Source organism: Plectropomus leopardus, chromosome 17, assembly GCF_026936395.1.
Source record: "Plectropomus leopardus strain MGB_pleo_1.0 chromosome 17, ASM2693639v1, whole genome shotgun sequence".
Lineage (NCBI taxonomy): Eukaryota > Metazoa > Chordata > Actinopteri > Perciformes > Serranidae > Plectropomus > Plectropomus leopardus.
Genome location: NC_142192.1, coordinates 20,099,874 through 20,113,719, shown reverse-complemented (window position 1 = coordinate 20,113,719; position 13,846 = coordinate 20,099,874). Strand labels below are relative to the sequence as shown.

Sequence of the window (13,846 nt, the reverse complement as noted above, 5' to 3'; positions counted from 1 at the left end):
TCTCCAGGTCAGGGAAGTGTGATTGTGTAATTCCATGTTAAATGATGGATTATAGTTTTGTCACCGCACAGGCTCACAGTAATGGCTTCTTTCAAACCAGTCAGACACGGTATATCTAGGAGAAAAAACGCTGTATCGTCTCTGGATGGTGGTAGTTGTCCGTCTGTCTGTGCTGATCGAACTTTTATCTGCTAGTAATTTCAATGTTTCTTACAACCCATCTCCTCAATCATCAAAGTTTTCTGTCTGGCCTTTTAAATTCTGTATTTTTACATTCGGACAGAAATAGCGATTGCTAAATCTTTGAAGTTTTAAGTGAAGTGAAGAGCTGAAATTTTTAGTTTCGTACTGACCCGGCTCTTTCTTCTCTTTCTTGACACGAGGAGCCTTTGGTTTGGCTACAGAGTTTTCTCCTGTTGCGCCCTCAATGGCCAAACCATCCTCATCAAACTCCAGCTTCACCGCTGCATCAGTGTCAGCCTGAGAGAAGAACAAAACCTGTTATAACCCTGCACCCCACATTTCACTCCGCTTTTTGTACATTGGTAGTTATTACCTTCTTCTTTTTGGTCGTCTTCTTGGATGCGTCAGATCTGATTGCCTGAGTCGGAGGCTCCACCCTGCGACCAAACGGCGAGGGCATGGTCTCCTCCAAGTTCATCTTCTTTACTTTAGGTTTGCCCACTTTCCCCTTCACCAGTTTGACGGCCTTTCCTGCACTCTGCTCCTCTCTCTCCTGGGCCTCTACTTTCTGTCAGACGAAACACAACAATTGTTTAATTATATATAGCTTTTTACTTTCCAAATACAGGAAATTATCAAATAAGAGCCAGTATTAAAATAATGGCAGAGTAGCAAGCACGAACAAATAAAGGCCAGTTAAAAAAAGGGAGGGTGGAATCCCCCGCACTCTAACAGCTCATATAGTTAATCTGCATAATGTACAAGATATGTGCCAGCATAGTTTGTTTTTAACGGAAATCCTCCTTTAATTTACTAATACATCCCTATAATTTCTACCTCCCTTCTTGGGCTGGGAGAACCTGAAGATCATCCTAAAGACATTTCAAGTCATACGTCTTCTAGCAGTTGCAGATTTTTTTTCCTTTGAGCTGCTTTTAATGCAAAACATTAAGTGTACAGGAACTGTTGTGTTTCACAGATGGCAGCTTAAAGGAATAATGCAACATTTGGGGGAAATTTTTGCTTTCTGGTGAGTAAGATGGAAAGATTGTTCCCAGTTTTGTGTCTCTGGTAAGAAGCTACAACCTGCAGCCTTAATTTGGCATGAAAGTAGAAACAGCTCTCCTGGTTCTGTCCATCATGTACAGTATATATGTGAGACATTTTTATACTTTTTGTATGAAAAAAACAAATTACATTTAATGTAGTTTGTGAGCTTTAGAGGTTCTGCTTGGTGGATTTGTTACCTTTGGACAGAGCCAAGCTTGCTCTTTCCACATGCTTTCAGTCATTATGTGAAGCTGTGATAACTGCCTGTAGCCTGTAGCTTCATACATAATTAAGAGATAGAGAGTGCTCATGAGAGTTGTGTTGATCTTTGCCAAAAAGCAAATAAGCGTATTTGCCAAAATGTTGAGCTATTCCTTTAGAGATGGATTGGAGTAAATCAAAAAGAAAACTGCAAAGTGTAACTGACTGCAAACAATCAGTGACTGAGAACAGCCTCTCTGTTAGAGCTCACACAGTGGCAGGGACTCTAAATTTCAATTTCAATCAATTTCAATATTTTTTTTATATTAGACCAAAATCAGTTATCATTAACTTCACAATAAGTTGCTAGTAACTGAAAGCAAATAAACCCCTAAACAAAACCATCTACTATTGTTTTGTCACAGGTGAGCGAGTGTGGCGTGGTGCAGCTAAAACACAAAACTTACATCCAGCTCCTCGATGAACACTGCCAGGTCCTCCTTCCACAGATCCTCTGGGGATTTCCTCTGGAGATCATTCAGCTCTGCTCTCTGTCCATCAGCACACATTCACTTTGTTAATCAACACATCTTAAGTGTGGTCCTGGGTCATAATCAGACTGAGGAAGACTCTTAGAGTTAGTTGTCTAATTTCAAAATGGTTAACCCCTTAAAAAATAAACGCAAATTCTACAATAACCACAAACTCCGAACAGGCACAATGGGAGTCTAATGAGATTTAAATGAACATGCGAATGATGAGAAAAGAAATAAAACATTGATTAATATACCTTGTGGTCCCTCTGTTTGAGAAGCTCGTCGACTTTCTCTTTAGTCAGGCACCACAGGGGCATGTTGAGGATGTAATTGAAGTTTGGCCCCGAAGACGAGCCGGAGTCCACAGAGCTGTCGCTCTCGTTTCCGTCATGGTCATCTTCCTCCTGAGCCTGTTGGAGAGAAACAAGATACATGCCAAATGCCACCTTCTGACATGAATAATGTACATAAACAGACTTAAACAGACAGAGGCAGCTCTATCTGGTGTTTGTCAAAAAGGATATACTTTTTCACATTAAAACTTTACTGCACTACATACCTACATATACTACTAAATGAAATATTTTCTTTTTGTTTATGTTGTTGCTGCTTCAATTTGTACATGTAGATGTTTAGTTAACCCTTAAAAACCTGGATCAACAAAACTTCTTTTTTTTTTTTTTTTTTCTTTTCTGCTCAGGCGCCTTTCACTGGCATATAAACCTTTGAAACCTAAGAAAATTGGTTTGATTTGTTTGGAAAACACAGGGAAAAAAATAGCTGGGAATATAAGATATGGTTAAAAAAAAACAAGAGAAAAATGTCCAGGAAACTGTATTCATAATTCTCTTAATTATATATTTAAAATTATGTTACAGAAAGGGGAATTTTGTAGCACTTTCTGGAGGATATTTCCTCTTTTTATAACTTTTTTTGTGCTTATTTTCAGGTAATTTTCTTACACTAATTACTAATGTCTTGGCAATTTCTTGTTAAGTTGCTGGTCGCCCTTTTCCCAAAGATATCCAGCCTATTTGCTCAGGTTTTAAAGGGTTAAAGCCACTGTCACAGTACCTTTTCCTGAGCCTTAGCCCAGGCAGCCAATGGATCAGACTCATAGCCTTTCTGGACGAGCATGCGGATCAGTTCACGCTTGGTTTTATTCTCTGTTGGGATAAAAAAAAAAAAAATGTGGGTGAGAACATATTCAACTACTCACTGTCACAAAAGATCCGATCTGATCTCAGCATTCTTACCGATTGAAATTTTTCCTTCAATCTTCTCCAGTACAAATCGAGCTTGGTTTGACAGTTTGGCGGCCTCAGCTCCCAGGCTGCCCAGTAACCAGTCCTTCCTCAGTTTGTAATAGTGCAGACGGAGCTCAAAGAACTCCCTGAGGATATCCTGGACTGAATCGTACCTCTTCATACAGCCCATGTGGTCAAACAGCACCTGAGGATTAAGTGGTTTAAAAATCAGATTGACGGTACAGCCAATGTGCAAGCCATTGATATGGATAAATACTTTCCATGATTTATATTTCACTTGTAGAACTGGTATCAGTTTACCATGGAGTTGCAGGTAAGGCTGGACTGCAGCTTGAAGACTTTGTGAAGACCAACGGCCTCGGCCTGGGCAAGCTTCTCCTCAGACATGCGGACCACAAACTTGACGGTGGTGTCTGTGTGGTATTCCTTATAATCAGTAATGAGAGCTGGTGTTTTGTCAGTGCCCTGCAGCATGGGCTCCAGCACAGACTCCTTATACGCCTGCACAAAACAGGGAAGAATCACAGTTAAGATTTACAACACATTTTATTTTTTATCATTGTTGTGTTCTGCTCAAAATTCGACTTTTTCATATGGAAATTGGTTAACATCTATCTTGTCTGAAAGAAAGGAAAAACTAACATCAGACATCCTGAAGAAAAGAAGCAGAACTGTACCTGAGTCCATGTCCGAACAGGAAGCTCTGTGATCTCAATGGTGTTTCTGTCAATGACTAAAACCTCTCCACTGACAAGGTACTGGTTCTGACCCAGTTCATGGATCACCCCTTTGAAGTTTTTGTAGCTGGGGAGCTGTTTGGGTACAAAAATTAGACAGAAAGATATACTGAGAGAGATGTCTAAAGTTACATCTAAACATAGATTTAGCCTCCTGCCTGCATCCACACTAAAAGCAACAAGTTATACAGGTCCACGAAGAATAAAAAAAACACCAACACCCACAAACATCTGGCTTTTTAATGCAATCTGATTCTTTACCATTGGCAGGGGGTCCTGGTGGTTCAGCATGCGGTTGATGTTGTTGACGATCTCTCGGGGGTCATAGTTGGGGATCTTACATGCCCAGCCTGTTCCGATGCCCTCGGCACCGTTCACTAGCACCATTGGAATGATGGGGATGTACCACTCGGGCTCAACCTTCTGGTTGTCATCGTACAGGAATTTAAGGAGGTTGGAATCCCCCGCTGGGAACAACAGCTTGGCAAGCGGACTGTGGGAAACGAGACCAACGTTATGAGACTCAAATGTTCAGGTTTAGACTTCTAGACTAGAGTCTAGACTTTCGAGTTTATATAATTCAAAGAAACATGAATATTGGTTTCATCAATGGCATAAACCATGATTCAATCCAGCCATGAGAGTTGCCTCACCTGAGCATTGTGAAGATGTAACGAGGGCTGGCAGCATCTTTGCCTCCATTGATGCGAGTACCAAACTGACCCAGTGGCTGCAGGATGTTCACGTTGTTACTGCCCACAAAGTTCTGCGCCAAGTTCACGATGGTCATCATGAGAGCTTGCTACAAGGACGCATGAGAAACGAGTTATCAGTAACAGTAACTAGAATAGAGAATCTGAACAAGAATACATCAAGATACAAGCTCTCAAGAGTGGGTTAAGTAAAAAAAAAAACAACCTTCAGATTTAGTCATCTGTTCTGATTGGTTGATTCAAGTTTGAGGATGTAAAACCCCCGATAAACACATACGGCTGCTTTAATATTAAAATGCCAACACCAAATGACCTCTTATACTGCTAACACTGTAGTCAGTATGAATGAATTTCACAAAGCAAACATTATAGAGAAAATAAAACAATAGCAAACTTTTTTCAAGATTAATTATTTTACGCTCAATAGAAAATTTGATAGAAATCTCAAACTAGCCTACTGACTCTTCATATACCCTGTTATGGCTCTCAAAACACTCATGGGCAAATTATGAGACAGTGGTCCCCTGAGCATAGAGGCAGAGGGCCCAACACCTCTTCTCCTGTTTTTATCATTGTTTTGCATCTCTTATCTTTATTGTCCTTACTCATCTCTTTGTGTTTTTTTGTCTCTTTGTAAACATTTTGAGTCTCTTGCTGGTTTTCTTTAGTGATGCACAAAAATATTGGCACGTCATTGGTATCCACAGACACTGGCTTCAAAAGAAAATATCATAATTGGCCAATGTGCTGATTTCTGCTCATGTATACACAAACCGATATATACACATTTATATATATATTTATACTACTGAAGAGGGAACAGGTACAAAACATCAACCTTAACTTGAAGTATTTCTCTTATTTTGCACAATGAATGAAAATTACATACAATGAAAAGCATTGTGTTTCATGTCCCCATCTGCCTGTGGGCCATCATGATAAGAGTGTGCATAATATGACGTGAATTCCACTACAGAAGCAAACTTGATGATCACTAAAACTAGGTGGGTAAAAAAGAGGATATATCGATATCGACAAAAAATCTAATATGGTGCATCCTTAGTTTCCCTGCCTCTCTTTGAACTGATTTTGTGTTTCTTTATGGTCATTTTGAGTCTCTTCATGGTTGCTTTGTATATCCTTTTCGCCTTTTGTGTCTCTAAGTAATTATTTTGCCTCTTTTGTAATCATTGTGAATCTATTTGTGTCTCTTAGCAGTGCATCTCCTTGTAATTGCCTTATGTCTCTTTTTGGTCATTTTGAGTCTTTTAAAAGGTCAGTATGCATCTCTGCCAGGGCCATTTTGCAGGTGAAGGCCGAGGGGGGGCTTTTCAGTAAACCATGCATGAATGTACTGTGTTGCATGTCTAGTAAACATCTGGTTGACTGTACCTCTCCATGATGGTAGGCAGACATCTCTGCCACTGAGCCAGCCAGCTGTGCTACCTTCACTTCCCTCTTGTCGTTCCTCTTTAAGCAGGTGAACAGCACCTTCCTCTGGCCGGGCTTTAAACCTGGAAACAACACACACACACACACACACAGTCGTCAATACATCACCATTCCTCCAAAGAAAGAACAGATATTGATGGTTTCAACCACAATAGTTTTAGAAAAGAATGACTTTTTGTAGTAGAAAACCACAACAGGAAAGCAGGACAACACCAAACACTTCATAAAATATACAAACCATCGACCAAAGATGGAATGGATCTCTCATTGTCAGAGTTGGAGAACAGAATCAGCTCTTTGTTGATGAAGTCGTTGTAGGAGAGATGCCTGGCCTGAGTTCCATACAGGTATTGCTGAGAAAACATGATCAAAACGACAATTATTACACATACTTAAACCAGTGGTTTCATCTGAGTGGTCTTAGATAAGTTTCTGTGCAGAAATAAGTCCTCTGAAAGTTTTTAGATTCCAACAAATAAGAGTTTATGAAGTTTAGTCCCATGAACTTCAACAGAGTGGGCCACGCACGCACACACACAAAAAACATCTTTGAGCAAAGCCACAAACCTCCGGCAGGCCGTGCATCCTCCTCTGACGTCTGTCTTCCATGAAATTAGTCAGCCACTCCTTTCTGTCATCTGTCTTCTTCTTACTGAAGGCCTGGTGATTGAATAGAGCACGTCAGTGTCCATTTCCTACATACTGACCTTGTTTTTCTTGGTGGGGACTATTATGTGTTTAATACATGTGCATATTTATTTTTCACAAGAGAACAGTTACTGTACAGTAACTGTAGCATTAAACCCACCAGAGTAATGGCGGCGTCGTCCTCTGCACCGCTGTATCTGAACATGATGCGATGCTTCTCCATGTCAGCAAAGTACTCCTTTGCCTCTTTGCTTGTACTTGTACCCAAACCTGGAACAGAATTTTTTTACATTTTTGAATCTTTTTTCAACAGCAGGATATAAATAGATATATACAAATGTTCATTTGCAACACTGACAGTGATATATTTAAGTAATCAAAAGTATCAAACCTTTGTAGTACTTTATATGCCAGGTTTTATAGTTTTCTGTCTGTTTCTTCCACTCCTCAAACTCGGGAATGCTGTAGAAGGCCACCTCCTGCTTGTTCTTGGTCGCCTGCAGACAAAATGAACATCAGTGAGATGAAAGTTTACTGTTCACTTGTACTGAGTTTTCATCCTGTCCAGCAAATATTTTACGCAAAAACATATTTTGCATCTCAGTGCTGCTTGTTATCAGGTGCACTGAGATGGTAATATAAAGTAAGTGTGAGTCTTTTTCTCTCTTACTTTGACAATAGGCGTGATAAACTCCTCCAGGAATGTGTGTTTCAGAAGGGACGGCCAGTTGTGGTGGAAGAAGTTGATAAGGAGACCTTTGATATGGGAGCCGTCTTGATCCTGAGACAAGACAAGAAATGTTAGAACCACTGCCTGAATGGCTATACATTTTAGTAAAACTGAGCGAGTCTTTATGAGGCAGGTCACCTGATCAGTCATGATCATGATCTTGCCATAGCGCAGGGTCCTCAGTGACTCTGCGTCGTCGTAGCTCTTCTTGTATTGGAGGCCAACGATTTTGATGATGTTGTTAATCTCAGCGTTTTCCATAATCTGTTGAAAAACAACATGTCAGATGCAAGAAATAATAAAACTGCATTACGCTATACTTTTATATTAATTTTTATTAGTTGACTGAAGCAGATTATTCCCACTGAAAATAAATACAGATTTGATTGCTTTCACATAATCTTGGTAAAACCAGTTTGTGGGCGTCTGCCCACAGTTTGTGGGCAGACGCCCACAAACTCCAGCAAAGCCTCCAGCAAAGTAGCTGAAACAAACTAAAGGTCCTTTCACACCAACCTGGTCTAAACTTTGGGTCTTTTCAGTTTGATCTGAGCCAAATTTACAGGTGTAAAACCAGAGCCCAGACAGAACAGCTGAACCGTGGTGTGGATCAAACCATTTAATCCTCGTCAACCTCACTGTTTCTAAATCTTCATGACGGGCTCTGACCTTCATGACAAAGCAAACTATGGACCAGGTGATATATTTTAAAATATTTGTCATATTTTACACCAATACTAGCTTTGAGAATAAATCATATTTTGAAGCGCATCCTACATAATTGTAACTTTAAAAAAAATAAATCACTAAAACAGCCCATAAATCCTGGGGGGACTATTTGCTGCCACTTGTTTCCATATTGTAGTGCCCAGAGTCTTTTATTATAGCCCATTATTATTTCCTATGTTCTCTAATTTCACAATGATCAAGTCTCGTACCTGCTTGTGTGTTGCCTCTCGGACATTTAGGATCTTTCCTCTCAGTGGGAAAACTCCATAGCGATCACGTCCAATGACTCCCAGTCCGGAAACAGCCAGAGACTTGGCTGAGTCTCCCTCAGTGAGGATGAGTGTGCATTCAGAGGAGTGCTTGCCACCTAGGACATGGATGCAGATAAGATTAATAATCTCTGTGTATCACTGTACAGTTTTCTGAGCATCCATGATAAAAGAAAAATTACAGTAAACTCTCAGATAAAAGCAGGTGTTCTTGCAAAGGCAGAGTCGTAAAGATGTCCTGAGACAATCCAAAGGGTTGTTATTGAGCTCTACCCAGGTATATTTTAATGGGTTGGTATTAGCTAAAATAAAGATTATCAAAATCCAATACTTTCTTTGCTGTGCAGCCTCCTCGTGCTAAAAGCAATGACCGAGATTACAGAGCGGTGACAGAGGGGCTGCATCAGAGCCAAGGTAGGGCATTATGCAATCAATTTATTTATTTATTATATTGGCTAAAAAAAAGGTAAATTAAATAAAAATTAAATACAATGTTAAAAATGAATGGTGATGAACTCATGACCATAAAGCGCCACATGACCATTGAATTGAGGCGATGCGTTAATGTCATAACTTAAATACCAATGATGTGCAATTAATGCACTCCTGAAGCCTTGATGTGCCTTAAGAGCAACACTTCATGACCAATCTGATGCTCTGTAAAATTCTCTCTTTACTTCACATAAACTTTTATGATTTTGTTAAAGAGGAGACATTCAAAGCTCTGCCGTCAGTTGTGGACATTTAAGATATTCATCTACAAATAATAATAAACAACCATGCTGTTCACACACCAGCATCGTTGGCGTCGTCTAGCTTGGGGATGCCTTTGATCTTGCTGTGCTTCACAGATGAGCACTTTTTATTCAGCTGTGTCTGAGCTTTGAACTTCACCCAGTTGAGGATACTCTCAACGATCCCACAGTTGGTTGCCTGTGGGGGGACAAAGAGACAAAATCCTTTCATGAATGATGCCCAATTATTTTCCATAAGAGACCAAAAACACAGTGAGGAGTTAAAGGCGACAGAAGTGTCCTTACAGCCTTGATAAACTTCTCTGACAGAAGGCACTTGGACCCAAAGCTCTTCATCTGGAGTGTCATGTTCTCCTTGGTCTGGGAGTCAAAAGTGGGGTTTTCGATCAGCGAGTTCACAAACACCCAGATGTGGTTTTTCACCTGAAGCACAAATGAGGGGAGGTTCAATCAGTCTACAGTGACACCAACACAATCAGATTACAACATAACATCACGGAACACAGCTTTTCTCTGCCTCCATCGCCCGTTACTTACAACATGTCAGCTACTTTTGCACTATTTCCACCTCATATTATACTGTAAATACATATTCTATTTTCCCACAATCATCATAAATATTTGCACAACATATATACATATTTAGATTTTTTAAACTGAAACTGTGTGACATGCAGTGCAATTTCCTACTTTGCAATATTTTACTACTTACTGTGTAATAATATATAAAGGCTATAATTCTTTATATCTACTACACACCATGTGTGTATTTCAGTTATCCTGTGCAACTATCAATCATGTACATACAGTATCTGTATAAGTAAAAGGTATATGTAGTGTATCTAGCTTTTATATTGCCATTCTTTATTTTAATAACATTATTTTTATTTTATGTAATTTGTATATTTTATCCTTTTTTTGCACTCAAATCACTTTTTGCGTTTTTCTTTCTGACTTTTGCTCTGCTGTAATGGGTGATCATCGTCATCACAGTCGCCTTGAGTTAGAAATGTTGCATGAAATCATTCATGTTCATACCTGGAAGGGTTTGACTGACACTCCTGCCTTGTTTTTTCGCTTCACCACTTCGATGAGTTTAGCCACTATCTGGTCCACCACATAGTCAATGTGTCTGCCACCCTGAAACACACACACACACTCCGAGTTATAAACACATTTTACTCTTTGCTTCCATGTTTACTAACTTCTACCACTTTTCCACTGTTGATATTTGGATACCTTGGTAGTGGCGATGCTGTTGACAAAGCTGATCTGCTGGAATCCCTTCTCGCTCATTGTGAGGCAAACCTCCCAGCGTTCGTTCACAGCTTCATTCACCACTTTTAGAGCCACGCCCGTCTCGTCCAGTTTGTCCTTTACATAAAGATCCACGTAGCTGCGGAACCCATTAACCTTCAGTGACAGAAAAGCCAGAAACAAGTTAGGGTAGGCAGGTAATGTACGCTTTTATTTAACACCATTAATCCTCCATTTAGATTGTCTTTAACACATTTTTATGTCTGTTAGAATCAGCAACCTACATTTGTCAGACTTTAAAGCTAGTGCAGTAAAAAAAAGAAAAAAAGTGCGTAATGAGACTTACAGGTAATTTCTTCCCATTCAGCGTGACCTTGACCCCCTTGCAACAGCCGGCTACATCATATGCTCTGCGGGTAAGAAGTGCTACAATATCTTTGTCCAGTTTCTCCATCTTGAACTTAGACAAGTCAGGCTGGAACGTCACGCAGGTGAAATCGTCCCCGTCAAAGAATTTGATCCTGGGATCCGAAGTCTTGCTCATGTTGTTCTGCCACGTCTGAGGACAGGAAAAAAACATGGTATCATACACACATACCTGCCATTACCTAAAGCATAGTGAAATCCACTTCTAGATTGTCATCTTAAACTCAGACCACCCTTACTAGATCAAGTGCATTTAGTTAATCTCCCAAAGAACGTGATTAGAAACACCCAGTGACTTTACAATTGTGCCCACACATCAAAAGTGATAATATACACGACCTTACCTCAGACACGAGCACATGATCACAAAACCCTATAAAACAGCAATTACTTCATTCAAATATCTCAACGTACTGACAAAGTTTTCATATTTAAATATTCTACAATCAGATACAGTCATTACTGTCTGTGAACGAGTGAGACCATCACCTTGGGGTGACTTTAATTAAAGCTGCAGTAGAGCACATTAGCAGCTTCTACAGCTTGTAAACACAATGATATTCTACTTACAGGAAATCTGCTGCATTTACTGCGTTAACAGTGCACTATTCTTACAGGGTCACCGCACATTTTCATGGACACAATTTTGAAACTTTTCAATGACTGTTTTTTCTTCCTTACCCTACTTGCACGGTATTTTCCAAACATAACAGATTCAGACTCTTTTCACACACATAATTTCATCTAGTTAGCAGTGGAGACATGGAACAGGGGAGAAAATGAAGAAATGTACGTGATGGAAAACAAAACATTATCAAATATCAATGAATACAAGAGCTGTGGTACATTGACAGCTACAGAAACGGAACTGCCATTATGTTACATCACGTGGAAGGCTATCCACAGAAGATTACTAAAATTTATTAAACACTTTAAAATTCAATGCTTTTCCAAACGCTTTAATGATTTTCACTAATTCATTGTCTTTACTATGCCTGGAAAATGTGATTGTGAATTTAATGACTTTTCCAAGTTTTCAATAACCATGGGAACCATGTTTTTATTGCAAGGTTTATGTTTTCAGAGGGAGGGAGATGATGAAAATAACCTTTGACCAAAAAAACAAAAGTTCTCTCATGACAAGCATTGTTATTATAGTCTAAATCTAAACTGATACTGACCATGAACATTCAACCAAGGTATTTTTTTATGGGTGGTGTCACTATATCAAACTATCAAAACATATAATTAAATACCTTTAATGGTACACGGGGCCCAATTATATGACATCTTAATTCTCCTGTCTATTAGCTGAAGTCCTTATGTGTGCCACCATTTTTTTCTATTCTTAACTATTTGCCCTTTTGTTGTTGTTTTTTCTCTGTTTAGTCTGTCCTTTTGATGTTTTTGTTGTTTGTTTTGTTTCTGTATGTGGGTCATGCGCGTTTTTAAGTTGGTTTTTGGATGGTACTTTTCTTGTGATGAAAATTAAATGCAGTATTTCAAAGCACGTTTAGACTTCCTCACCTGTTTGAAACTGTGTCTGTATTCCTTGCAGGCAGTTTCCACTGTGAACTTGGTGCTGAAGATGTTGCAGAGTTTGGCACCGTACCCGTTCCTTCCACCTGGGGCCAAACAAACACTGAGCGTTACATACAGTTTAGCAATATTCCCCTTTCTGTTCCAACGTATATAACCTGATGAAAATGTTAAGACATATCCTCTCACCTGTGACTTTTTTCTCCTCATCATCATAGTTGCTGGAAGTGAGCAGGTGGCCGAAAATAAGAGCTGGGACATACATCTTCTCGTCCTTGTGCTCCACCACAGGTATTCCTTTACCGTTGTTCCAGATAGAAATGGTGTTGGACTCACTGGTGGAGGCAGAATAAAGGACAGGGACGAGTTACAGAGGCTAAAAGAAGAGAACTCGGACACAGACTACCCGAAATCTATTTAGGTGTAAGACCAGATATTAAACATTAATACTTCTGATGTGCTGTTTTATTTCTCAGTTGCCTCTATAGAATAATGACACCATCTGCATTCAGATTGGTTCTTTATAAGCCTCGCTTTCACTATGCAATCTCTTCAGGCACCAGGTACAATAGGCTGTGAAAATGAAGGCTCTTTTTTACGGCACAAAGGAAGAGCATTTACCATTGCAAAAAAAAAGGGAGATAGCACTTCTGTTTTGCCTGGTGGTGATCTGTAGCCCCCACACAGTTACAAAAGAGCATCGGTCGACCCTTTTACGCAGCCTCTTTAAGGCAGAAATGTTGCGCAATTAATATGCCTTGCCATTCAACAGCAACAAATTAAAATCTGGTTAATAAGCGAGATGTTGCAGAACAGGACAAGAGTGACATTTTGACGATGTGTTATATGTGCAGACCACCACCGGTAGCTTTAAAACACAGCTAGCAGCAGTTTGCTGCTAATTAAAAGAAGAACAGCAACAGAAAATGTCCACAATTTGGGGTGACATTGACGTCCGGGAACAGAGTTACAGGAGGCACGTAAGTGAGCAAATGTTATTTATATAGCACTTCTCACAGAGAGGACTCACAAAGTGCTTTAGACAGGATAAAAGAAATACAAAATACAATAGAATGTAGAATACAATCAATGAAATAACAATTTAAACACAGAAAACAGGGCCGCAGTAAATTACAGTCATAAAAATAAATATAGACATATAGTCACAATCGTTCGGCAAACGCCTGTCGAAACAGAAGTGTTTTTAGCTGCTTCTTAAAAATGTCCACAGTGGGCACAGCTCCCAAGTCCTGCAGAAAAGTGTTACACCATCTGGGTGCAACAGACTCAAAGGCTCTATCACCTTTATCACCTTTATCACCTTTAGTTTTGAGCCCCGTGCGGGGGACAACC

At 39.7% G+C, this 13,846-nt stretch overlaps 1 protein-coding gene across 3 annotated transcripts in view; it reads right to left on the bottom strand.

Moving 5' to 3' along the window:
- The window catches only part of top2b (DNA topoisomerase II beta), a 29,317-nt gene that overhangs the window by 6,067 nt on the left and 9,404 nt on the right, over nucleotides 1-13,846 (bottom strand). For 2 of the 3 annotated variants that reach the window (XM_042506271.2, XM_042506272.2), the window contains exons 5-29: nucleotides 12,683-12,828; nucleotides 12,482-12,579; nucleotides 10,875-11,087; nucleotides 10,511-10,684; nucleotides 10,310-10,411; nucleotides 9,557-9,694; nucleotides 9,311-9,449; nucleotides 8,457-8,614; nucleotides 7,657-7,782; nucleotides 7,459-7,569; nucleotides 7,180-7,285; nucleotides 6,949-7,058; nucleotides 6,708-6,800; nucleotides 6,379-6,493; nucleotides 6,081-6,202; nucleotides 4,629-4,777; nucleotides 4,237-4,468; nucleotides 3,916-4,050; nucleotides 3,539-3,739; nucleotides 3,227-3,422; nucleotides 3,045-3,136; nucleotides 2,225-2,380; nucleotides 1,902-1,985; nucleotides 557-751; nucleotides 354-480 (exon numbers count right to left, since the gene is read on the bottom strand). In XM_042506271.2, coding sequence (XP_042362205.1) covers nucleotides 354-480; nucleotides 557-751; nucleotides 1,902-1,985; nucleotides 2,225-2,380; nucleotides 3,045-3,136; nucleotides 3,227-3,422; nucleotides 3,539-3,739; nucleotides 3,916-4,050; nucleotides 4,237-4,468; nucleotides 4,629-4,777; nucleotides 6,081-6,202; nucleotides 6,379-6,493; nucleotides 6,708-6,800; nucleotides 6,949-7,058; nucleotides 7,180-7,285; nucleotides 7,459-7,569; nucleotides 7,657-7,782; nucleotides 8,457-8,614; nucleotides 9,311-9,449; nucleotides 9,557-9,694; nucleotides 10,310-10,411; nucleotides 10,511-10,684; nucleotides 10,875-11,087; nucleotides 12,482-12,579; nucleotides 12,683-12,828 — 3,518 coding nt within the window. Of the gene's footprint in view, nucleotides 1-353; nucleotides 481-556; nucleotides 752-1,901; nucleotides 1,986-2,224; nucleotides 2,381-3,044; nucleotides 3,137-3,226; nucleotides 3,423-3,538; nucleotides 3,740-3,915; nucleotides 4,051-4,236; nucleotides 4,469-4,628; nucleotides 4,778-6,080; nucleotides 6,203-6,378; nucleotides 6,494-6,707; nucleotides 6,801-6,948; nucleotides 7,059-7,179; nucleotides 7,286-7,458; nucleotides 7,570-7,656; nucleotides 7,783-8,456; nucleotides 8,615-9,310; nucleotides 9,450-9,556; nucleotides 9,695-10,309; nucleotides 10,412-10,510; nucleotides 10,685-10,874; nucleotides 11,088-11,298; nucleotides 11,328-12,481; nucleotides 12,580-12,682; nucleotides 12,829-13,846 lie in introns of those variants that run through there. The other variant, XM_088090317.1, reaches the window with a different exon arrangement.